Source organism: Hippocampus comes, unplaced genomic scaffold (genome assembly GCF_001891065.2).
Source record: "Hippocampus comes isolate QL1 unplaced genomic scaffold, H_comes_QL1_v1.1 scaffold22, whole genome shotgun sequence".
NCBI classification, from domain to species: Eukaryota; Metazoa; Chordata; class Actinopteri; order Syngnathiformes; family Syngnathidae; genus Hippocampus; species Hippocampus comes.
In genome coordinates, this window is record NW_017806175.1 from 2,809,841 (window position 1) to 2,834,021 (window position 24,181).

Below are 24,181 nucleotides of genomic sequence, written 5' to 3' on the forward strand. Positions count from 1 at the left end.
TGAATGCTGAGAGTCGAGAGTCATTTGTTGGTTGTGAAAAGTCTATCCACTAGTAAATGACCCCCTCCAAAAAAAAAAAAAAAGTTTTGGAGGAACATATGAGGCAAACAACATCTTTTTCAAGGACATCTCTGCTTATTCCAGCAAAACAATGCCGAGCCACATTTTGTGTTACAACAGCGTGCCTCCATAGTAAAGGCGTGAAAGTACTTTGTACTAATCTGGCCTGCCTGCAGTCCTGACCTGTTTCTCTTGAAAATACGTGGCACATTATAAAGCGCAAAATATGAAAACGGAGAGCACTGAGCTGTTGAGCAACTGCACCGCCTGCCACTCAGCTGCAGTAACGTCCAGCTACCCGAAAAGTCTTACAAAGGGAAGCAATGAAGTACTGTGTTTATACTTGGTTACTTCGCTGAACTGATTCATATCACGTGAAGGTGTCGAGTAGCCCGCCTTAAATGGATGTCGTGCGGCCAGTATTGACAAAGACATTAACGAGTGACTGAGCAGCCTCTGTCCCTTCAGCTTCACTGCTCACCCCGCTAAGCTCTTCGGGGTGGCTGCTAAGGTTACAGCCGCTTCCTATCCTTTTCCAGGCTGAGCTCGCCGCCTCTCGCTGTCGCCTCTGAGCTAATGAAAGCCAAACAGCTGGCGGCTTGTGTGCATGTGGATGTCTAGAAAAACGTTATGCGGCTATAGACTTTCCTGTAAAGGCCCCTGTGTGCTTTGGGGTTTCGACCTGGAGAATTGCCCTTAAGTTCTACTTGGAGATGACTTGTTTTGCTTTTTGCCCAGTGAGTGTGAATGGTGGGGGGGGGGCGCAAGTTTCCGATAGGAAATCATGTCAAGTGAATTGATCCAGACTTAAACTGTCATAAAAACTGGACTTGATCTGTTCTAATTGTCTTAAAAGTATAGAAAGAAACTAACCGCTGTTTAATATAAGTGGGGGTGCAATTAATTGTCATCTCATGTGGAAAAATGCAGAAAATGCAGACTGAGCCTACAGTGATCTTAAGAGACAAGAATGAATGAAATCAATCTTGAAATTTTTTTCCGCCATTAATGTGACCTATACCCACACAAATCAATTGATTTTTCCAGATCACAAAAAAATAAAAATCACACAAACACAGAGAGAGAGAGAGAGAGAGAGAGAGCGAGAGAGAGAGAGAGAGAGAGAGCGAGAGAGAGAGAGAGAGAGCCCCCAAACGAAAGTTTAGTCACCCCTGGTGAGCTGGAATCCAAATTTTCTTTTGATTTGGGATGTTCTACTTTGCAGGCATTTCAAGCTTTCAAGTCGTTTTTACTGCAAAGCTCAATTTTTGGAACACGACTCAGGTTCCAGCTCTAAAAGCACATGCAAACAAGAAATGGAAAGGACCAGGGCTTTGTTTTGAGGGCCAGCTCCACAAGTCCGTCAAGAGTGGATTTGTATTCTCATGATTTGTGGGAGGTGGAGCCAAGATCAAACAGCAGGGACCAGAATGAATCAGTTCGCCAATCTTCTTGAGTCCTTTCACACGCTCGGCAATAGCAACGACAATTTAGTACATATTACATAACGACCGATGAGTAGTCAGGCTAAGCAGAAAGGGCTGAAGTGTGAACCACGGGTTTCTGAGCAAAAAACAAAACAAAAAAAACAAAAAACAAAACAACAAAAATAATTCAAGAATAGCAAAAAAAAAAAAAATCGGCAAAACTTACTGGTTGCAGTGGCGCAAACTCTCAAATTTTAGGTACAATGAACTTTTAAGTTGTTGAAATTTATACTTTATTAATTGCAAACTTTCTTTTCATCAGGTATATAAAGTTGAATCCACTCAAACTTCTCCTCAGTTCACTAAAAGCTGTTGAAGCTGAAAGAATCCACATTAAAGCCCTTCATAATTCCAGATGCCTGTTCTAATTTTTAATCGTCAAACACATTTGTTATACTCTGTTTATCCGCATCAGCGCAAACTACTAAGCCATATTTATGAGGTTTATTGCATCAGAATAGAGTGACAAATGACTTGGATTTCTTCTTCCGAAGGGGAAAAAAAAACGGTTCCATTCAAACAAACATCAAGCAGCCAGTACAGGAAGTGGAAGAGGACAAATACGCCCCTCAGCAGCACACACACTTGTGGATGAGTGGGATGAATCAGCTGTAGAGCAGCACACACGCTGATGACTTTCCGATAAACTGACCGCATATCATTACATAAGTCGCTGCAGCTTGATGTGACTCAACACTCCAAAGCGGAGTACAACGGGAGAGCGCCCAAAAAGCCAACGTCAACTCTTCAGATGTTTTCCCAGGCGTCAACCTTACTTTGTCCAAAAAAAAATGGAATAATTACCACAGAGACAAAAATGGAACTTTCTGCGACATGGGAAAACACATGACTGCTCCGTACAATATGAGCAATATAGCTAATTAAAGACAATACCAATTAAAATCAAACAACACTGACTTAAGGTAGCTGGTTTTGCATAGCAGTGGCGCCTTGGTGATACAAGTTTAATTTGTTCCGTGTAGTCCATGCTCCATGACGCCATGGAGAATGATTTTCCAGACAGCTTTGAAATAATTCGGGTTCACAGCAAAATCTCCAAATTTGAACGCAATTCACAATTATTGTGCAACGTGTTTTGCAGAGATGGGCATTCCGTCCCTGGGAGGGAAGGTCCGTCCGTCCCAGATGAACGCACATTTTTGGGACGGAGGACGTTTTTTTTTAAAAAGGACGGACCAAGCAAGGACGGAAGTGTGTTTTCATCCGTAATTGTCCCTAACCGGGTTTACAGTAGTAAGTAAATAACAAGGCCAGAGCGTAGCCAAACCCGATATTTTCTTAACAGCACAACCTATTTCATCTCAACAGTATTTTTATAGCAATACTGCCACCTAGCGTACAGTTAGAAAACATAAAGTACCTACAGACACCCATTTCACTCACGATCAATCCAACCGGTCAAGAAAGCTGGCTGCGTTGTAAGTTTCTCTGGGTCCGCTCACTAAGATTTTTATGGACCCTACCCCTCATTTGAGGCATGGATTACGAAAAGTAAACTTGTTGTCATTTTATTTTATCATAGTTGCTATTTCTGTGTTGTGAAATGCTAATGCGTCATGCGCGGGCTGTTTTGGGGGTGGACTGGGACGGAAGCCCATCTCTGGTGTTTTGTAGCACAACCAGAGACGCCTGATGTTTCAAAATGTTGGCTGAGAGTTTGGATTGACTCTCCCAAGGCTCCAAAGTGGTGATGCCATTACGAGATTGCAAAAATACAAGCATGGATCCATCCTCAAATTACTTTGTTCTCACTTCCTACCTTCAATATTTCCTTTTTCTCTTTCTTCCTACCTCTCCATGTTTACTTCACCCATCCTCCTTCCTTCCCTTTTATCCTTATTTCCTTCCTTACTCTGTTCTTTTTGTCCAAATTTCTTCCTTTTTACTTCCCTTCCTTCTTTACAAAGGATACTACTTTGCACCTCCTATTATTACTATCAATGACAAATGCATATCCTTCGATTTAAATAATCGTCCAAAGTCGAAATTTTGTCAGGTACCGTACGTGCCCTTTGGTGTCATGGCGGCGGTCGTTGTGTCCGTCAAAGTTGTGTGAGTGTCACGTAGGTGTCAAAAATTCAAGTGTATGCATGTTGCGTGTGCCTGATAGATGAGCACACGTTGACCTCCTTTTCCGCCCGGAGTCAAATACGCAAAACAGATCCTTGTCAAAGTGCTCAGCATTTGTTGTTACTGAGTGGCCAATTCACCCCCCAAAATAAATTAAAACACTCATCAGACGACGAATTAAGTTACATTTTAACATTTTAAACTGTCTATAAATATACATTAAATAACATTTAAAACTATTTAAAAATGTAAAGAGAAGTTAGCCGCTGTACATGGTTAGACAAAAGTATTCTTTTTACCTTGCATCTTTTTCTTCCAGAGTTGCTTTTTACTCCTGCATCCTTCCGTCATGATATTAAAGCGATTTTTGTACCGCATTCCTACCACCTGAGACCTGCTGAAAAAATCTTCCTTCCTTCCCCCAGACTTCCCTTTAATTGTAACATGCTTTCTTTGCTGAAACTTTCTATCCTTCCTTTCACCCCTCACAATTGCTCTTTTCCAGGTAACTTTTCCACCTAACCTCCTTCCTCCTTTCCATCTTTCTTACTGTAACTGCAACAGTTTGAGAACCCATTCTACTTGTTCACGACTCAAGTTAGACGCCATTATTCACTGTTAATTTAAAAAGTGTATGTTAAAGAAAGGAAGGGACACTAAAACCCCTCCACTCTCATCTCCTTAAAAACCAAAACCCTCGCTTTCAACCGTTAATAATCGTTATTTTCTTGAATGGCAGTTTATGAGCATTTATTCCCTCACCCCCCTAATACTACAAGTCCCAGAATGCACTGCAAAAACTGGCGCGTTGTCACGTTGTCTGTCTCCTTCTTTGTCTTCTGTTAAAACAGCTCTCATTAGTGATCTGCTAGCGCATTTGAAACAGGTTTAAATGGTAGTTTTATGACGGGTCAAGGCAACCGTCCACTAAATTCCCTGCTGTGCGGCAAAATACGATTAGTTCGCTACTTCCTGACTACGGCGGGTTTTGAGGGTCTAAATACTTCGAATATTTTTATTTATTTTTTTTGCGTTGTTACAGTACCGATTTGATACACAAAGGTTTCATGTTGACGTTCACTTCTTTTGTGCTCTTCTTCTGCTACTCGTTGGCACTCATCTAGCACATCTTAATGTCTTATTGAAATACGACTATTTACTTAAAAACGCACTAGCGTTATTTATTATTATAAATTCCGACACTCTTAAATCTTCTAGATTAACCTGACAAAATTAATTCTTACCATGTAATTGATCAACCTGACAAAAGGATGATTTAATAAGGTCTATTAAACGTAAAACATGCTACTATTCTTAGAGAGGGGGCTGGTAGGGTGTTATAAGATACAATTTGCAAGGTGCCTTATCATTTAAATTCCTAATCAGGTGTGGTTGATTTCAGAGCACCCCTGAAGTTGATCTGTGTGATCTTGGGAAGAATTTATATAATATGAGCAGTACTTAGGTAAAATACTGTTTTAACAGCGAGTTGAGTTTTGAAGATGAAATTGAACGTGGCATTTGATGCACGGTGATCAACAATGTTTAGTTCAGTTGAAAAACGATTCTTTCAGATTTCTTCTGTCTTCAATCACTGCAAAAGCCGCAACCTGAACCCCAGAAGCTACTTAAGACCGTGATCAGCTTGATTCTTCCAAGCCAGAAACTTCAAAACCTTAAAAAATGTATAGAGAAAATGATGACTTACTTTTGTCCTTTCAGACCATTTGTCCAAAGATTATTATTCCAGTGAGGCAATCAAGTTTGCTTGAACGTCTCGCTGGCTCGCTTCGGCGGCGCCTTTGCTCGGGCTGATGTAAGTCAACCACGCACACATAGGAGGGAGGGATAAGAGGGGGAAAATAGAGGGAGAAAGAGAGGCAGAAAGAAGGGGGAAAAAATCCCTCGCATTCTGTGGATTCTTGGGAGCTAGCCAAAGTCCCAGAATTCCACATGCCACACATAAGGTTTCAATTTAGGTCCGATCCAAAGTCTCCATTAGAAAGCTTTCTTTCCTGCCCTGAAAAGAGTCTTTCTTTTTGACAGCCGCTGGAGATTCAAGGTAATGCTTGTGCTGCTATACAAGAATTTAAGGGTGCAAGCATCTTGTGCTTTTTTTTTTTTTTTTTTTGTAATATGACTCACAATCCAATTTTTCAGAAGCAAATGGTCAAACCAGATGAATGAAAATCGAGTCATCTTACAGTGGCATCATAGTGGAGAGGTTATTACTGTATGTTTTTATACAGCATAAAACTGTTGACATTTTTTTCTTTTTCAAAAGCAAGTTATAAAAATATATATTTCCAATTGGGGAAAATGTGAGAGTTTTGAGATGCATGCATGGTCACGGAATGAATCAAATTGAAGGCATAACTTTGTACTAGTAAATTAATAGGATCTGATGCAAACGTGTACAGGTAACAGTGAACGTCGTCGAAAAGTTGGGGTAAGAAGAAGAAAGTATGAGACTTGCCAAGTCAATCACCGGACCTTAACCCAAAAGAGCAGTGGTCCCCAATCCTCGGGCCGCGGACCAGTACCGGTCCGTGAGTCATTAGGTACCGGGCCGCACAGGAAGAATAAATAACTTACATTACTTTCGTTTTATTTCGAAATCTGAAAGATGTTTTATTTTGAAAAATTAACGGATTCTCTGTTACATCTGTTTATAGTATATCACGCAGTATGTCCAAGATCGTCATAATGCAATTAGCAGGGCAGGATGTGACGCCAAGCGGTGTCGTGTTGCTTTGCCCTATCCTAAACATAGACCTGTTTCTGGAAACTTTGAGTCTCAGGACACCTCTACGACCCTAATGCAAAAAGCACAACTTGCGTTAGTCAGAAACACAGTTGTGGTTCCAAAACAGAATTGTATAGCACGGTTGCCGGTGCAAAACTACTCAAAGTGGAGTTTGGTGTTCAAACATCAACATTTTGGGGGGGAAAATATGCCTCCAATGTCCAACAATTTAAACCACCATCGTAATGTATGATGGCAGCAAATCTTGTAAGACTTCAGCTCTGTGAGCATCTAAAGCAGAGAGTGCAAAATTTCGTCCTCAAGTGTGGATAGAAACATTTCACTGATGATTCACACATGGCAGATTCTCAATAGGTGGCCCCCGCCCCCGTGGTCCCCCACTTTGCTTGCCGCAGGTCGCCACAAAAAAAGACCAACCATTCAAAAGCGTTTTTTTCCCCCTTCTCCTTTAATACGCATCACATTGAGCTGAGTCATGTTCCATCATTAATAATTAGAAGAATAGCTCCCACATCCTGCCCTGTACATAATTCAAAAGCCAGATCATTCCAGTTCCAATGTGCTCTAAAAATCATCAAGTAAACTTGAGCAGATGTGAAATATCTCATGACAGGATACATAATATAAAAAAATAAGTCTCATCAGCTAAATAAATAGATGCACCAGACCCACAAGCTCTCCTCCCAAAGGATCGTCGTCATACATACAGAGGGTGCTCACTTCATCTCGTTGGTTCGTTTTGCGCATCGCTTTCGTGCGCATGCACACTGACACTGTTATTGCACATTGATGACATCACAGCTTATCCCAGAGGAACAGAAGGGTTGGTGTCTTTGGATTGGTCCCCCCCTCGCTGCCTAGAAACCGCTCTTGATGCCGCTCTCCTCGATGATGAGCGTCGGGTGGAAGCCTCGATCCTTCACCAGCACTTCCAGACCCTGTTCAGGAACAACCGTTAATGCTAGTGGGACATAAGCTAATAGTTTCAAGCTCTGGTACACTTTGACGAGTGGTCATGTCACAATGTTGTGTGCCACCGTAATTACGGTCCCTGGCAAATCTAATTTTGTACAAATTAAAGACAATGTTGTGTGCGTTTACTTTCCTTTTTATTGGCGACGCGTTTATTTTCCTCAATACAAAAGTCCACTTCATTTACTTTTACAGTAAAATGATGCAATAGTGGAACAAATGTATTATTTGTGTAGCGTTCGTGATTAATGATTTTTGCCCCCTACTTCCTGCATAAATGGAAGATCTTACCTCCCCCCCGTAGGACACCAGCGGTGAGATCTCACATTTGATTGGATGGTCCGTTCCGTCTTTTAGGCTGGACAAGAAGGGAGGGATACGGAATTACACAAGGCGTGTCCCGGAATTGGCCGTAAGCGGCTCCGAATCCTCGGCCCTTTGCGATTATTTTTATTTTTTTTTTGAAAGAGTGGATCATCAAAAAGAAGGAAGGAAGCAAGGGGCAATGATTAGATGTCATAACACAAATGACGGCTCGGGCGCTCGCATGTCCACCGCCCGTGTGAGCGGGGCATGCCGCCACACTGCCATCATTCAATTTGTTTGAATACAAGAAAAATGACAAAGGAAGCGGGGAAGAAACAGTATCAGTAATTACATGTTAGCGGTCCCACCCAGCCTGGTGGGAAGACTGAAGAGTAAGAGTCAGAAGACACATGACTGAGGAGGAAGAAGAACAATCATAGTGAAGTACATTTTCACTGTACAAGAATTTAAACTGGGCTCGTTATAGTCGACAGGAGTTGAGATTAGCATGCGACACATGCCAACGTCATGCTCCGGTGGCGCTGATTTTGCGGCCGTTTCTTTGATTTTAAAAGTGGCCAAAAAAAAAAAAAAACAACAGATGATTTGAGGTGAAGTCGAAAGTGTGTTTTCTGCCATGCAGTACAGTTCGGTGTGCTTTGGAACGGTACAACGTCACCTAGCTTGCTTTGTTATGTACAATGGATCCAGAAAGTGAGCACAATTCTGAGTCATCAACTATTTTCTGGGACAGCAACAACTGCTTTCGACACAGCAGAGGGAGAAGTTAGTGCTTGGTCACTTGATAGTGACAGCCTCCGTTGCCGCCCAAGCGGAGTTAATCATACATTTTTCAGTGCATAATTTGCAGTCATCTAAAAAGCTTCTGTTCCCTATACACGTTTTGTTTTGGGGGGTGGGGGAATTTAAATGGTGGCAAACGTGTGAGTGTGCAACCACATTATTTCACTTGTTCATTTTTACTTCTCCTCTCAATATATATTTTTTCTAATTCCATTGAGTTGCAGAGGTCCCAACTTTTGACAAAAAAATCAAAACTGCACACCCTGTGTAAGTGCAGCGAACTGTACGTGCTTGGAGAAAAGCAGCGCTTTAAGAAAACCCAAACCATCTGCATGCACTCATTACTGCCGGGGGGGGGGTTTGAATAATTACTTTCTGTTGCCATCATCTGTGACAGGGCCTGCTGCTCCAGCTCTGGAAACACTTGGTGGGGGGGGGAACATGGTGAGCAAGACAAGGAATGATAGAACACACACACACACGCACGCACACACGCACGCACACAAACGCGCACACACACACACACACACACACACACACACACACACACACACACACCAAAAACAAACAAACAAACAAAGAAGCGATGCATGCAAGCAGCGCAAGTCACATGCTCACCTGGGTATGGCAGGCACGCGCGTGCCATTCTCGTCGATGAAGTGGCCACCGGCGTTCAGCACCCAGCGGTGGTGGAGGGACATGAGGGCGTGTCTGGCGGTGGTGGGCGTGTCCTTCCCGTCTTGGTGGTCGGAGTTCTTCAGCGGGGAGAACTCGTCTTCCCTCAGCACCTCGTACACCACAAAGGTCCTATTGGGAGACAGGTATACATAGCTCTCGAGAACAGCGATTTTGAATTGGTGGCTAGGGACCCGTTTTGGGTGGGTAGCTAGTCAAAAAAATAAAAATAAAAAAAATGCATGTTTTGATATTCAGATTTCAGCAAATCACCCCAAACAGATATAGTGTAGCTCAGCCTTTGGTTAGCGAATGTCATAGCGAGCAGTATGTTTTCGGCGGTTTGTCAAACTCATTTCAAACTGCGTTTAAAAATGCAATGTATCTTCCTAGGCTATTTAAAAAAAAAAAATTTTATATATATATATATATAAATTAAAAAGCTTTATTATTCACTTTGAATGAGTCGCACCACAATAGGAAGAAGCGGATCCAAGGGTGACTACTGCTGAGAACCACTGCGATACATTTTTTTGACTTACATAGAGCAATAATATAATTAAACAATTTAATAGCTCACACATCTTGATTTATTGTTGCAATCCAATTCATCGTGCTGCTCCTTCTGTTGTGCCCAACTTGGCCACCAGGAGGCAATATAATATGGAGTCATACAGACACAAAACAAAGAAGTAATGGACTTTTTCTACAATCACTACTACTGTAAGTAACTCCATAAGCTGTTGTCAGAGCAATTCCTGTTGAAGATAAAGAGTAAATGAATGTGATTTTACCTGTCGACATGTTCCGATACATGTTCTTCTACTCGCACAACCATTGACCGCAACACTTAGCATGTCAATAGCCTTTTGCATTGGTTGTTACCATTAAGCTACGCAGAGTTCCCTAAGGCAAAGTTGTGGTTGTTTTAAATGCACAAGGCATAATTCTCTTTGTTTTATGTTTAGTTTGACAGTAAACCTCAACCGCTGACTCCACTTTCGGGGAAAGGGCATTACTGAGGAATCCGTGATTATTTGCGTTTTAGTAGAATTCCAACAATTTCGACTTCATATGAACATCAGCGGTGGTCAAAATGAACACGGCTGTCAGTTTCATCACAATATTGCTAATGGTGAGTGGACTGAATTGATCACCAAGTAATCACAACGCAGCTGTGTAAATCCCGTCTCACCCACAACGCAAACCTTGCAAAGGCATAATCCCAAGAGACAAGACACAGCTGCTTACTTGGCAAACTGGAAGATGTCAAAGACGAATTTTTCCATTTTAATTCCATTGGGTTTGTCGGGGGTGATGAGTTGACCCTGGTGGTCCACAAACGGGATCTTCTTGCGGGCCACGTGGTGCTGAAGCTTTGGTTCGTACTTCCTGATGGGAAAGAGTAACAATAAGAGTCTTGGTGTGTCGAACCGAAGAAAAGACGGTCTTAGTGGGCGTACTCCACTATGTCTTTGAGGAAGGAGAAGCTGAAGAAATGATTGGCCACGTTGCCCGCGTTGAACATAAGGCGGCCGTCGGCGCTGCGCTTCTCGGCCGTCGCCAGGGTGATCTCGCTGTACTCCACCACCTGGTAAAGCCCGTCTACCTTACACACCACGCCGACGGCCTCCGTCGGGTTGCTTTTCTCCACCACCTGAAAAGGAGATCAGGACCACTGTCATTTCAGACACCATTAAAATGTTGTGTCTCGCGTTGGCTTAACGGCATTCTCGATTTGTATTCTGCGGCTTTGGTTGGAGGACAAGTGTGATTGAAAATATCGGCGGATGGGCTGTCAATGCTCAAAAAAAAAAAAAATTACATTGTGACATTTATTACTCTTCCTCAACATGAATTTTATTGTTTATAGAGGATTAAGTCATTACTGTTTACACTTAAATCCAATTTACTATGCTACAATGCTATTTCCAAGATTGGCTCCGCTGTTAAAAGTTTTATGATGGCAACATTTTGGAATTTTAAATAGAATTGCTAAATGGTCAATTTTGGAAAGCATTTTTCCAACGCAGAGAATAAAGATTATTATGATTGGGCATGATAAGATATTGCGATACAAAAAAACCCCGAAATGTCAAAACCACATAAGAGAGTAATGATTGGCCAACAACTTCTATGACACGAAGTTAAAACTGCCAAAAAAAGATCACATTTGTACCCTGTGAAAGCAGCAGTTTGCCCTGAAAGCGAGAGAGAGAGAGAGAAAAAAAAAAGTTTGCCAGCGCCTAATGACAGAGTACTAATGAGAGGGTTGGTAAGCGGGCCGGGTCAACGCTCGCCGGGATGCCACATGAATTGCCGAGGGAACTTAATAGATAGGCTGCATACTGATCCTGAAAACCCGACCGAAACAGCAGCTGTCCGCGGATTTTCAAGATGCTCGATATAACGTTTTTGCTGGAAGATCAGGTGACATGGATGCTTGGGAAGAAACGGAGGAAGCATAAAAGGCACATAAAATCCAGATACAACCACTGCTCACGTGGCAATAAGATAATATCACAGATGCCAGGGTTTTCTCCTTCACAAATTACAGGCACAATTTTTAAGGAAGTTAAGACACATAGTCCAAAAGAACCAGCGTACTTCTTTCCTTTTTACACTTGTATGACAATTAAGATTGTTCAAAAACGTTATTTAAGACTTTATGATCGAAACTTTTTGAACCAGGAACAAATGTCATTATTCCAAATGGAGAAATGTGCTTTCAAATACAAAGCAAACAACAGTTCATGTTTTTGGAACATGTTAGTCAGTCACTTAATAAATATGTATTTGAGCGTGGGGGATCCCCATTGTTTTTGACGCACATAGGCATGCCAGTCTGATGTTGTGAACTCAAACCGTCCTTAACGATTAGGCGAAGGAGGAGTCAGTCGCCTTCATTGTTTAGCCAAAGATGACTCACAATGCATCGGGACGCTGCCCAGGGGCACACGTGAATAATCTTCCGGACTTCAATCATGTGATTCACTGACAGTGACTACACAAACAAACCTCTCCAAAACGTATTTATAGCCAAAAGCGCAAAGACACTGCAAAGAGGCTTTGTGTATTCTCGAGACTACCTAAACAGGCCTTTAGCTCCACCTGCTGCTAGGTTGTGGAAGTGTCATCCCATTGGAAATAAATGCATTTGTGAAATGTGACTGTGTTGTACCACCTCACCTATGACCCTAAATGAGAAAACACACGATAGGAAGTACTGTAGATTGATGTACTCCAATGAAAATCCATATTGTACCAGTCTTGACCCTGTCTGATTGATTGGTCCTAATGAAGTGTCCAGAGAGTCTAAGTATGTAATAAGTGTGATTATTAAAAATAATAATAATAATAATAATAATAATAATAATAATAAAACAAATCAACAAATGGCACTGGCTGCAGGAAAAGACCCAGTTAAACCCCCCTCCCAAAAAAAAAACAAGGGAAGAGAAAGGAAGTGCAATACTGACCTTAGCGCCACAGTCAGCATTCTTCTCCACACAGAAACCGACAAATGCTGGGTCAGCCACTTTGACCAGGATGTTGTCCACACAGTACACATGTATGAACTCAATCCCCCTCCGCTGCATGTCGTCACAGATGCCCTGGTTGCCCAAGGCTCTGTACAGACCCCCGTTCCCGTCTGAAACACAGGAAGATAAATATATTTTTTTTGTTTGTTTTTTTTTTTTTTTGCACAAATTCTACAAACGCAGACACTAAGACGAGACGACACGTGCAAATTACCAGGAGCCATGGACAGCTTGCATTTATTCTCCAGGATGATCTTGCCGTCGTAGTCCATGGCTGGCAGCATGCCCTGCTGAAAGAAGATGACGTTGTTCTTGTCCAAACCAAAGTAGTTTCGGCGTGAGAAGAAGTCCTTGGTGGATTCCATGGTCCTGCCGCTCGTCATGATGTACCTGAAGGTCAGACCCACCAGGTGCAGTGTGGGTGCGGGAAAAAAAAATGTTTGACTACTGCTGAACACATTGTGGGTTTCATATCAAAATATGTTTAGAAATGCGTCACCTTGTTCACGCTCAAGAGATCAAGACGGGAGTGAATGCCATTGTTGTTACCTCGCCCATAACAGCACATAATGGTCTATTTCTATTAACGTTTGTTCAAAAAAATGAATAAAATAAACACGGCACCTCAAATGGTTCTTTTTTTCCTCCCCCATAAGGAAAAAAAAAAAACAAGTGGTGCTCCTCAATAGCTGTAATTTATTTTACTAGGATGTAACTGATGGTTGCATTGTTCACTTGAATAAAATTGAACGCCGCGGCTCAAATAGACGCCTCCTTTATCCCCCCCACCCCCACCCCGAACAAGTGAAATAACAGGTACTGCTAGTAGGTTGTAATGATTACCTTTACGAGGACTTTACGATTACTCTGGTGCACTTCAATAAAATAAATGCCAAACCTTCAATGAATACCTCATTTTAACCCCCCAGGGGAGCAAATTAGGTGCTGTGACATCGTACTAAGACAAATAGACAACACCATTTAAGGTAAAAATTTGCGGGTGTTAGTAGGTGAAGGTGATTACCTTGATTATGATGGTGCACTTCTTTGGCCTTTATGGCATTGTTCATATTTCCTAATGTCCTTGACTCCACAAGGAACTTCCTTGACTATCAATTCCAATACTGATGCAACCGAGTTCAATGAGCCATTGAACGAGGCGAGGGCAGACCCTTAGCGTTGCGCTAACAACGGACTAATGAGCCTCACCAGGGAATCGTGCACTTGCTCTTGTGCTTCTCCTCACTCAGATGCTGCAGCTTCAAAATGCGCTCTGCCTGAATTTGGAAGAGGGTCTTCTTGGACGGAAGCCCCACGTCATACATGCCTTTGGGGTAGGAGACCCCCAGTCTGGTTCCCTGACCGCCGGCCAGGAGTAGCACTGCCACTTTACCCTGGGAGATGCATTCCAGACCTGAAGGGGCAAAAAAAAAACCAGAAGCAGATTTTTATAACATAACATTAAGATTAGATTGTTGAACAAGTTCATGTAAGATGATGAGTTCATGCTTGCGTGGCGCAACATCTAATCTGTAAGAATGGTCATAGTACATTTATATTGCCTTCATTAATAATTAAAATACAATTGCAGCAATGAATGCGATATGGCCTTAAAACGAAATCTGATTCGAAAATTTGAGTTGTGAACGCTGTTGTCATGTAGAGTAGCACAGATGAGCCATGGCGATTTCAACAAAAGAAAATATTTGTCGTTTTAGAGACACCGACCTTGGGTGACAGCTTTCCATCGTGTCGAGAAATCACTGCTTTTGCAACATAGAAATGGGAATATTTGTTCGCAGTGTTCATTGTAATTGACTCCATTCATTGTCTAGCATATGTGTGTGAAAAAAAATTGGATAGTGTGTCACTGTCCAAAAAAAAAAAAAAAAAAGTCAGTATTATTGTCAAAATTAGTCAAACACCAAAGGAAAAACAAAAAAGGACCCAATAAGAGACAAGGTGGCATCGATATTTTTTTTTTATGGAGCTCGAGGGCTTTATGGATTCATAAAGTTTATGGCTGCTCCGCTTTATCTTACGTAAACGTCTCCTACGTGACTCGATTCGCAATGTTCCGAAGAAAACCTGTAGCTTGGGCGGACCTGCTAGACTTTGACTAGCCACCCAAACCTGCAAACGCGCGCACACACACACACACACACACACACACACACACACACACACACACACACACACACACACACACACAAGCTTGCGATTTGCTCTTGCTGGAGCGCAGTGATCTCATCAACGAGGGTCAAAAACCCACTCTGTCTACGTCAAAGATAAAATCAAAACCAGATGACCACCACCGCAATTACTCTCCACCCCTCTGCTGTCATCTTCCTGCTGTGAGGAAAAAGTTTGACAAAAGCACGCAAGATTGTGCAACAAAAATAATGAAGACTCTTGGGGAATGGGGGGAGGGGCAAATTGCGTCAAATTTCATTTGACGCAATTTGCGTCAAATGGAGTTATTAAAAACTCACAGCCTGATACGCAACCAAAAGATGACTCATAGAACTCCTTCCCTTTTTGTGCTAGCTTTGCCGTTGCCACCCATACTAACATTGCCTTTAACCAAATGCCATTTCTGACACACATTTCAGCTTCCACTTTCCTCCGCAACACACATAATGTTGGACAATTGTAAAGTTATACATCAACAGAAAAGTGTGACTCAAAAGTCAAACACTCCAAAAGTGTTTTTTCTGATGCCGCTTCTAAAGCGTTTGCAAAGACGAAAAGTGTTGAAAAGCACAACTCATCAAGTCGAAAAACATTTATAAAAGAAAAAAAAAAAAACTCCCTGTCGTCATTTATGCCACATCAAAGGCTGAATGATTTTACTGTACTGTATTTAATATCATGTAGATTGTGGGTACAACAATAAATCAACAACTAATCGATGATCAAATTCATCAATAATAATTTTTGATAAACGATCATTTAGATACCATTTTTAATTTTAAACTGTCCAAATGCTCAGAATTTCAGCTTCTCCACACTATGTATTATTTTATGTCATCTTTAATGAAACGAAACATGTGCATTCGGAAAACAACCATCAAAATTTTTGCCTATTTTCTGACATGGGACAGATCAAGCCAGTTACTGTATCATAATTAATTTTGCTTTCCAAATTTAACGAACCATCAATTTGAAACAATGCCCTGTTTTTGAATGACGAGACGGATATTTTAAATTATTTTGTTAAATCTTTTTTTTTTTTTTTGGCGGCTTGGCTTCTGTCGTTCAAAGCATATCCTTGCTGATGATCACTCTTGCACGAACAATGTGACTTGAAAAGAGTGGAGCTAATTTCTAAAGCAGAGTCAGCGTTGACATATTAGTGACTTTGGCAACTCCTCGAGTGACTACTTTTCAAAAACTTACCGTTACAGAGGGAAAAAAAAATGTTGGGTGATGTTGATGGAGGGGGGGTCGATTAAAATTAAACATCAGGTTTACCTTTTTGCTCCCAGCGTTTAAGACTTCCCCTGTCCCTCGTGACGCTCCCCAGCACATCTTGGGGCACCGGCTCCATGCGGGCGTCCATCTTTTCGTTCTTGCCACCAGAGCCGGATGACTCCATGGCCCTCTTGAAGAAGCCGTTGACCTCCTGGAAGTCTATCCCCTGCAGCTCCTGGTTCAAGCAGGCACGCTCGTCGGGGCTCAGCTTGTCCCAGAAGTGCAGCAGGTGAGACTGGCCGGCCTCTGTCAGCCTCTGCAGGAGTCCGCTGGTGTTCGGGTCCATGATTTGTAATGATTCTGTTAACACAGAAACATGGCACAAAGTGCCAATTAAGTTACAGCTCATTTTATTTCATTCTTAATGGTCATAAGGAAGAGAATGACTGATCTTTGCTAGCTCGGCATGAGATAACATGCACCCAAGTTCAAAAAGGATTGAGGAGGAAGAAGCAGGAACGGGTTGTGAGTTCCCTAAAAGACTCCTACAAATAATATCTATTATTATTGTTATACAATAGAAAGATTAAAATCATACAAAGATAAAGTGGTGATCATACTGTGCTTTTAGAAGGACAGAGACATTTCTGGTCAGTATTTGTAGCACGAATGGTTGGTAGGCTGGCTGACTGACTGACTGACTGATCGATGGGTGGCACACCCAACAAGTCTTTTTACATCTTGAACTCAAAAGACGAAGTAAAACATTAAACCTGTTAAAGCAACCTGTTGGTCCACAAAACCTTGAAACTTCAGCAATTTACAATGCCATTAAATTGTCAATGTAATACTCGTTACAAATATACTCATTGGCCATTATTCACACTTTAACTTTCTGTTAGTCTAAGGTGGCGGGTAAGAGCAGAGCATACGTAATGTAAATAATTGTAGAAGTGTATTTTTGAGGTGAAAATGTTCAGTTGTCAAACGTTGTTGTCTTCGTTTGTAGTAACGCACCGGAGTATTTAGCATTGTTAGCCGTGAAATAACTGAATGAATACGTGAAATACGTGTTAATTCTAATTCTAACTTACCAAGTGGGAGTGTCACTCCTGTGTCGGACGACGTTTAAAATTACAATTGAGGCTTTCTTGTCCGAGTTTAGACGCCTCACAGCCCAGACACCTCCTCCTCATACGTCACGCTAACGTGGCAGGCGGCTAGCCAATGCTGCCTTCATGTAATCTTCGTAACTCTCATAACCAGTTAAAAAAAAGTACTACTGTAGATGTACCTGATAGTAATTTAGCGGTCCGGACGATGGGAACTCTTCCACGGGGATCTTAACTAGCCGCCCATCACTTACAACCAGAACAACTAGCTCTTGAATGGCAACTCCACTCGCACTCTTCAGACGTAAAAAAAAACAAAAACGGTTCCGTCTTCTCCACCACTCACATGTCATTCAAGTAATGTGATTTTAGGTATCCCTGGAAATCAGCACCGTGTTATTCGTTGCACATCGACTTTCACATAACTGTTTCTGTACCTTGGAAGTACTATTTACATCCAAACTATTATCAACCTCTGCCCTCTATGGCAAGAAGATGGTTTCATTAACAACCATGCTTTGCTTCAATGGGACAGTAGTGGGAAATAGTGAAATAGAAATACTTACTTACTGTACTTGTAGATTTTTTAATGCATGTGTACATAACTTGAATATTCCATATTTTTGGTGACTTTTTTTGCTCCCGCCATTGGAACGCAGACATCTGTTCTTTATACTCTTTCCATCCATCCATTTTTAGCACTCTTGGGGACTTATAATATAATACATGAACAATAAAAAATAAACAAGGACAGTAACGCAATTGCATAAGGCTCCGAATGAAATTGTAATTGATGTTCAAATGATCACTGCTAATAAAACTGGTTTAGAAACGGCATTGGCAAGGCCGAAAGTGGCGAGGGCTCAAAAACAAAGCGACCTTCCCTCCGCCGTGACGAGTCTCGTAAGGAGGATGAAAGTGCAGTGCGAATCTCTGCCCCACGGTGGCAGCACTCATAAAGACTTGAGCAGGAAGTAGTACAGTATTATCAATGGAGCGCATTGTAAACATCGTCACAGAAGAAGTAGATTTGTTGACATCCTCTTGCCAGCTGACAGCCTCTGCCTGTCTGTGGTTCTCACCTCCCGAAAAGAGATGAAGAAGCTTTTCGATGACATCAAGAAAGACATCAAATTTAAATCGGCGGGCCCTGGGAAGAAGCTAACGGAAGACAGCAGGTAAAAGTTGAACTTTTTCCCACCGCACCACCTCTGTGGCCCCAGCTAACCGAACGGCTAAAAACGTTAGCCCACCGTTGTAATGTGTGCGTCCTTAAGACTTAATAGATCGGCTTTATTTTGTACTTTATGACCGCGTGGAACGCTTAATTTAACATTACCTGGTGTCATTAGTTGTTACGTAATGATGCACCCAAGAGCAGGGCATGGGGTCTAATTTCAGGATGGTTAGCGGTAAATCCCATATAATCTTATTAAGTCATGTGACATATTTAACACCGCTTCTGATCGTTAATGAGGGGAAACGTGAGATTATCTGTATAGAGACAAATAGTAGATCAACCCATTTTAACTTGGGGCCCACTCGTACCCACTGCAACTTTGTGGTTAACGTTGAGTTCCATTTCTGTTACGCACTTTTCATTAAGTGACGGTGAAAATAATCACATTTCCAGTTTTTATGTTGCAACCTTCTGATGACACGACACCTAATGACCACCTCCCTCTGAGAGTTTTCTGTTTGAAGCTTCGCAAAGCGGTACAGTTGTTAGCTGTCGTTCTAGACATGTCATCTCAAAATGTGGACGGAATAATGAGGAGAATTGTTTAAATGCCAATTGTAATTGAAACAGAAAATAAATATTTTGGTCCATTCATGTATCAAACGCCTGTTGTGAATTTTGCCATTCGCCTCCATGTTTCAGTACAGCAAGTTTTGCAAAACTGTACCGAAACATTGAACAGGTAAATAATATGAATAGGCTACATGTTTTTAGGGGCCCGGTCTAATGTAAGTGAGCCACTGTGTACTCTGTTGGGCCACTGGCAAGAACTGTCTTTGTTACCTCAGCGAGTGGCACCGAACCTGAGTTGTGTGACAAAATAGGACAGTACAGTAAAAAAATCCACCCCCCCCCCAAATTTTGGAGGTGCATGGATTTACTTTTGGGTGCTTTTACTTTTGGGTGCTTCAGGACCCCCCCAAAATGGGTGAGATATGCCTACTGTCTTCTGCATGATAGTGTTTTAGACAGTGGGCTATGGCTGTTGCTTGAAAATTGCTCTGGGGCTTCATGCAGCTGGGCTTCCAAGTCATGGGTGGAGAAACGGTGTGGCTGGCGGGCGTTATAATGTAAATTGCGAACCAAAGTCACAGACATTTCACATGACAGGTCTTTTTTCTGTATTTTGCCACAAAAGAGGTGCACCCGAGAGAGGGCAGAGGAGCTCCGGTGGCAAGCAGCCACACCGTGATGCTCCCAGCGAGGGATCACAGCGAGCAGGGGCGGCAGCGCTGGCCAGGGTCGAACAGCACCAGCGGCCGAAGGTCCACACCTCCCAGGATGCCATCAGGAATCAGGGTGAGACTATTGGAAGTGTCTTCCCATAACTGACATACAATTTGGACTGCAAACTTTCCTGCACCTCTATCAATTTGCAATTCACGTCTTCTTTTTCAACCAAACAACTATTCAATTAAAAAAAAAAAATTCACGCATTCTGCGAAGCCCTGAGCTGGCACCCAAAGCACCCTGTTACTTCTAATGTGCTACGTTTAAGAGTAAGAGAGGCTAGCTTTAGCTCCCAACTGATAGTGGTTCCCTTGATAGTCAACAGCACCCTGATGGAAGATTCCAATAGAAGCTCAACAGGCAGGCACGAGGCTCCTTGTGTGATTGATGCCAGAGAAAGTAACTTCTCAAGGTGACACAGAGAAAGGTCTGGATCACTATTGGCATAGGTGGAACTTAACAGCTAATCGATATTAAATACAGCAAGAGCCCAATTGAAGCCCGTTTGTGAAACATGTCCTAAGAATCTGAGAGTATCTATGCATTACTTAGTCAAAGTTGTAATAAAAAAAAAAAGTCTCATAGGAAAGTAGTAATTGGTATTTTGGGGGATTGGTAAGAAGCAATAAAAAAGCAGTGATGCTTCACTGGAGTTGAAACAAGAGGTGCGCTCTCTTTTACTTATGTTGCATCAAGGCATGTTCACACATTCATGCTGGTAAATTGTTAAAAAAAAAAAAAAAAAAAACTTACGTTACCATGAACAAATTTCTGCTGGCTCACAGTGAAACGGGAGCTGGAGGCCGAAGCCGCTGCGCTGGCAGAAAAAGATAAGGCAGCAACTGCACAGGTATGTTCGAATTGTACTTCCAAACTTAAGTTGTCGCTGATGTGTGTGACGTCATGCATGCTGCAATCAAGATGTCTCTCATCCACTAAAAAAGCGCTATGTATAAATGAAGATGAGTTGAGTTGAGAATCATAATCTGTGTATTGACAAGTTCTCCCCCCACCACCAGGGAACCGCCGCTGCCACAAAAGAGTGTCTCTCGGTGTCCGGCGTGTATTTCACCTGCCCGCTAACAGGAGCCACTCTAACAAAGAGCCAACGGGAAGTCCACATCAAGGAGGCCATTTTGATGGTACGATTATTCCCTCCGTTTAATGCGTGCAAAAGCCGCGGTGACTTGAACTCTTGTTTGTTTGTGTCAGCGCTTCAAGGAGGATGACGTGGAGGCATCCGTCATGATGATTCACACGTTTAACAAAGACAAAGAGAAGGTGAAGGCGGCCGTGGACATCATAAGCAAGTAAGATGGCTGAAAATGGAGTGGAGCGGATCTAAATGGAAGTGGGGTGCGCGTGCGCACACACACACAAAGTTGTGTGAATTTTCAATGAATTTTAAAATCTACCATACAAGAGTCCACATATAAGGAGGAAAGAATCGGCATCTGCGTGCGTAGTGGTTTGATAGGGTGTTGGTGCATTCCCGATAACAACGCACCGCATGATGACCAACTAACCACATGTCTGTTGTCATACTAGGATTGACCTATGAGAGTCAGCACGGTGCTCAACCATGCCAGAAAATACAAAGAAGAAAAAGAGTATTAGCTGAAGAAGCTAGGCTAACACTTGGCTTCTCTCCTAACTAGATTGCGGTTTCCATCGTTTCTCTTTGGCATGACTGACTTGTGAGACACTTAACACAACTTGTTGCTCTTTCTCTTTCTCCCTATTTTGCAGATATGTTGAAAACATTTGTAAGAATCCTTCGGAAGAGAAATACAGGAAGCTTAAACTAAGCAACAAAGTCTTTCAGGTGTGTCTAGTTTGTTTAATTGACTTGACTACTGCCATCTGGTGGTTAGAAGGTAAAATTACATGTGGTTTCTGATGAAGCTCTTTTTTTTTTTTTTTTTTTTAGGATAAAGTGCGTTGTGTGGAGGGCAGTAGAGAGTTTCTGCAGGCTCTGGGCTTTACAAGCACCATGCTTCCTGTGGATGGTCAAGGTACATCAGTTACTTGCGGGGAGCCTGTTTTTTGATTAATTAGTCTCAGTTAAGTAATTGGCCAATTAATTTCATTGTAAAGAATAAACATTAAAAAGTGAAATACCTCTTTTCTGTCGTTATGGGAGTTTAGAGGAGGAAGAGGAGTTCCTGGTGTTGCCCGAGCAGAGTTCTGACGCCCTGGAGCTAATGAAGGAACGGCGGGATCGGTTGCAGCGCGGCGAGCCTGTCAGAGCGCAATTGGACCGGCAGGCTCAGGCCTTCCGGGCGTCAGAAAACGCAACCCACTTTGAGCTGCCGCCTGAGTTCTACAACCTGAGCGCGGAGGAGATCAAGAGGGAGCAGCAGCAGAGGTTGAAATGTGCACTTTAAAGGTGCTTTTAAATTTTCGGGTGAAGGCTTAAAATCTCGTGTGTGTCAGGAGTGACTTGGTGGAGAAGAACTCCATGCTTCGTACCAAGGCTATGAGGGAGCGAGATGAGCAAAGGGAGAGGAGGAAGTACAACTACACACTGCTCCGCATTCGGCTACCAGATGGACACCTGCTCCAGGGTACATAAATCACAACACTGTATAATAAAACACAACATGCCGCAGTGGAGCCACAAATCGGAAACAAACCATTCGCCATTTTCCTGATGACCGATGTCACGTGCTTCTGACCTCAGGGACGTTCTACGCCTGGGACCGAGTTCCCGTGCTGTTCAGCTTCGTGCGAGACTCCTTAGTGGACGGCTGGCAGCCCTTCGAGCTCATCGCTCCTGGTGGTCAAAAGTTGCAGGAGTCCGAGGAGATGGCTCTGGCTGAGTGTAACCTGGTGAGTGATGCCAAGAACTGAGATGGAATTTATTAAGATGTTGGATTAAGATTTAAAAAGTGTGTGATGGACACTCAACCATTAAAACAAATGTGCAAATTAGTTTTTAACATTTTAAACCAGGTCCCAGGTGTCGGAATGACATCTGTGTATTCAACAAAACTCAATGCAGCTCTGCTTACCTTTGGGGATTTGACATGATAGCAGACATGGGTGTTTCTGCATAATTGTGCTCCAGCAGCAAGAAGTTTAAAAGTGGCTCTGGATCTGCAGCCATCCTAGCTGTCAAGTCATTAAGAAATTTGGTGTGGGGGAGCGGTTATTTTAAGAATAATAATATATGTAAAGTAGACCCACTGTTTAGTCCCAGCGGGAGAGCAGAATACCTTGTTTAGATTCATTTTTAAAACTGGGCTAACGTGGAAGTTTTACTTGGTTGATTTATTTCATACTTGATGAGTAAACCACACTCCAGTCTTACCCAACTTTCTTTCAAAACGGTGGTTAGATCTTTCTTTCATTCAAGATGCTCTGGATTAAGACTTTCATGCAGTTAAGGGTTGTAAATATCTGTGACATGTAGCCTCAATGTAGAATGTGTCAATTGTGGTTTTTTTTCTTTCCTTTCCCCTAAAAGGTACCCGCAGCTCTGTTGTCATTCGCCTGGGATGCAGCCGTGCAGGCAGACATTGCGGCAGCAGGTGGCCAAAGCTCGGCCCTCCTCAAACCGCAGCTGCTCGAGACCATTCGCAACCTGAGTTGAACGGGAGCACTCTGTCCATGCCAACGTTCCACCCTGGCACTGCCGGGTGGCGAAACTGTCCCTCACCAACCTATCACGCTCGTATTTATTGCTGTTGTTGCTCATCACCCAACAAATGCTAACCTTCATTCACAGCACACAACAGACTAAAATACAAAGAGAGAAGTGGGGACGTACAAATCTGCTGGATCTGTTGCTCCTTTCACACAAAAGGTCCTACAACAGAATTAAGCAGTTTTAACCTTTTGCGCAGACCCAGCAAAGACAATTGACAGCCGTCACAAAGGCTCGCATGTTTTAGGTATGCAAGGCCTCTCTTCATCAGTGTTATTAACTGATGGCAAGATGCCAATCAACGGTGCGCAATGAAAGTAATAGCCTGCCTTTGCTGAGACTGCGTATAAAAGTGCATAGGCTGATAAATCTTTTGCGACATTGTGCGAAAGACGCTTCTGATACTACCCGAGGGATGGAAAATTGACAGATCGGAAGTGGAATTCTTATCTTTCAATTTATGCACACTTCATGATTAATCAAACCGTACCATGGGACTGCATGTAATAAATGTAACAACAACAAAAAGTTCAGTCAATTGTATTTGTTTGTATCAAACATCTACTAGACGATGTCACGTAAAATGAGAAAAATTCAATCATCCCTCAGTCAACGTTTAAGTATTTTTAGAACTTAATCCGTCAACTCCAACATAACGCCTTTATCTTGCTAATGGTTTCGTGTACATGAATTCAAAGGCTCCAGTGGCGACTTGTTTGGTTTTAATTTTTTTCTTTTCTTACATTTCATGGTGGATGAAGGTGACAACCAACTACCTCGCATTGCTCGTCTTTCAAACACTGCGATGTAGATCTACAGAGTTGCGGAGTCA

The 24,181-nt window shown here is 42.4% G+C and overlaps 3 protein-coding genes across 4 annotated transcripts in view; 1 reads left to right on the top strand and 2 right to left on the bottom strand.

The window, feature by feature from the left end:
- The window catches only part of ddr2a (discoidin domain receptor tyrosine kinase 2a), a 32,003-nt gene extending 28,610 nt beyond the window's left edge, over positions 1-3,393 (bottom strand). The window contains exons 1-2 of the mRNA XM_019896731.1: positions 3,245-3,393; positions 2,952-3,008 (exon numbers count right to left, since the gene is read on the bottom strand). Of these exons, the coding sequence (XP_019752290.1) occupies positions 2,952-3,008; positions 3,245-3,290 (103 nt within the window). The 5' untranslated portion in view covers positions 3,291-3,393. The remainder of the gene's footprint in view (positions 1-2,951; positions 3,009-3,244) is intronic.
- Positions 3,394-6,256: 2,863 nt separating this feature from the next.
- Positions 6,257-17,530, bottom strand: uap1 (UDP-N-acetylglucosamine pyrophosphorylase 1). 2 transcript variants are annotated; one of them, XM_019896829.1, is made up of 11 exons: positions 17,213-17,530; positions 16,179-16,478; positions 13,914-14,118; positions 12,919-13,094; positions 12,642-12,814; positions 10,626-10,819; positions 10,414-10,554; positions 9,106-9,294; positions 8,860-8,910; positions 7,669-7,735; positions 6,257-7,343 (listed from the first exon to the last, which is right to left on the bottom strand). In XM_019896829.1, the coding sequence occupies exons 2-11, from the start codon at positions 16,462-16,464 to the stop codon at positions 7,263-7,265; spliced, it is 1,563 nt and encodes a 520-aa protein (XP_019752388.1). In that variant the 5' UTR covers positions 16,465-16,478; positions 17,213-17,530; the 3' UTR covers positions 6,257-7,262. The 2 variants fall into 2 exon arrangements, with proteins under 2 accessions (XP_019752388.1, XP_019752389.1); XM_019896830.1 differs by lacking the exon at positions 8,860-8,910.
- A 639-nt stretch (positions 17,531-18,169) lies between these two features.
- Positions 18,170-24,072, top strand: ubxn6 (UBX domain protein 6). The gene is made up of 11 exons (XM_019896831.1): positions 18,170-18,408; positions 19,609-19,769; positions 20,486-20,550; positions 20,720-20,842; positions 20,913-21,010; positions 21,450-21,525; positions 21,631-21,715; positions 21,849-22,068; positions 22,137-22,267; positions 22,384-22,532; positions 23,170-24,072. The coding sequence occupies exons 1-11, from the start codon at positions 18,326-18,328 to the stop codon at positions 23,293-23,295; spliced, it is 1,317 nt and encodes a 438-aa protein (XP_019752390.1). The 5' UTR covers positions 18,170-18,325; the 3' UTR covers positions 23,296-24,072.
- Positions 24,073-24,181: the final 109 nt, after the last annotated feature.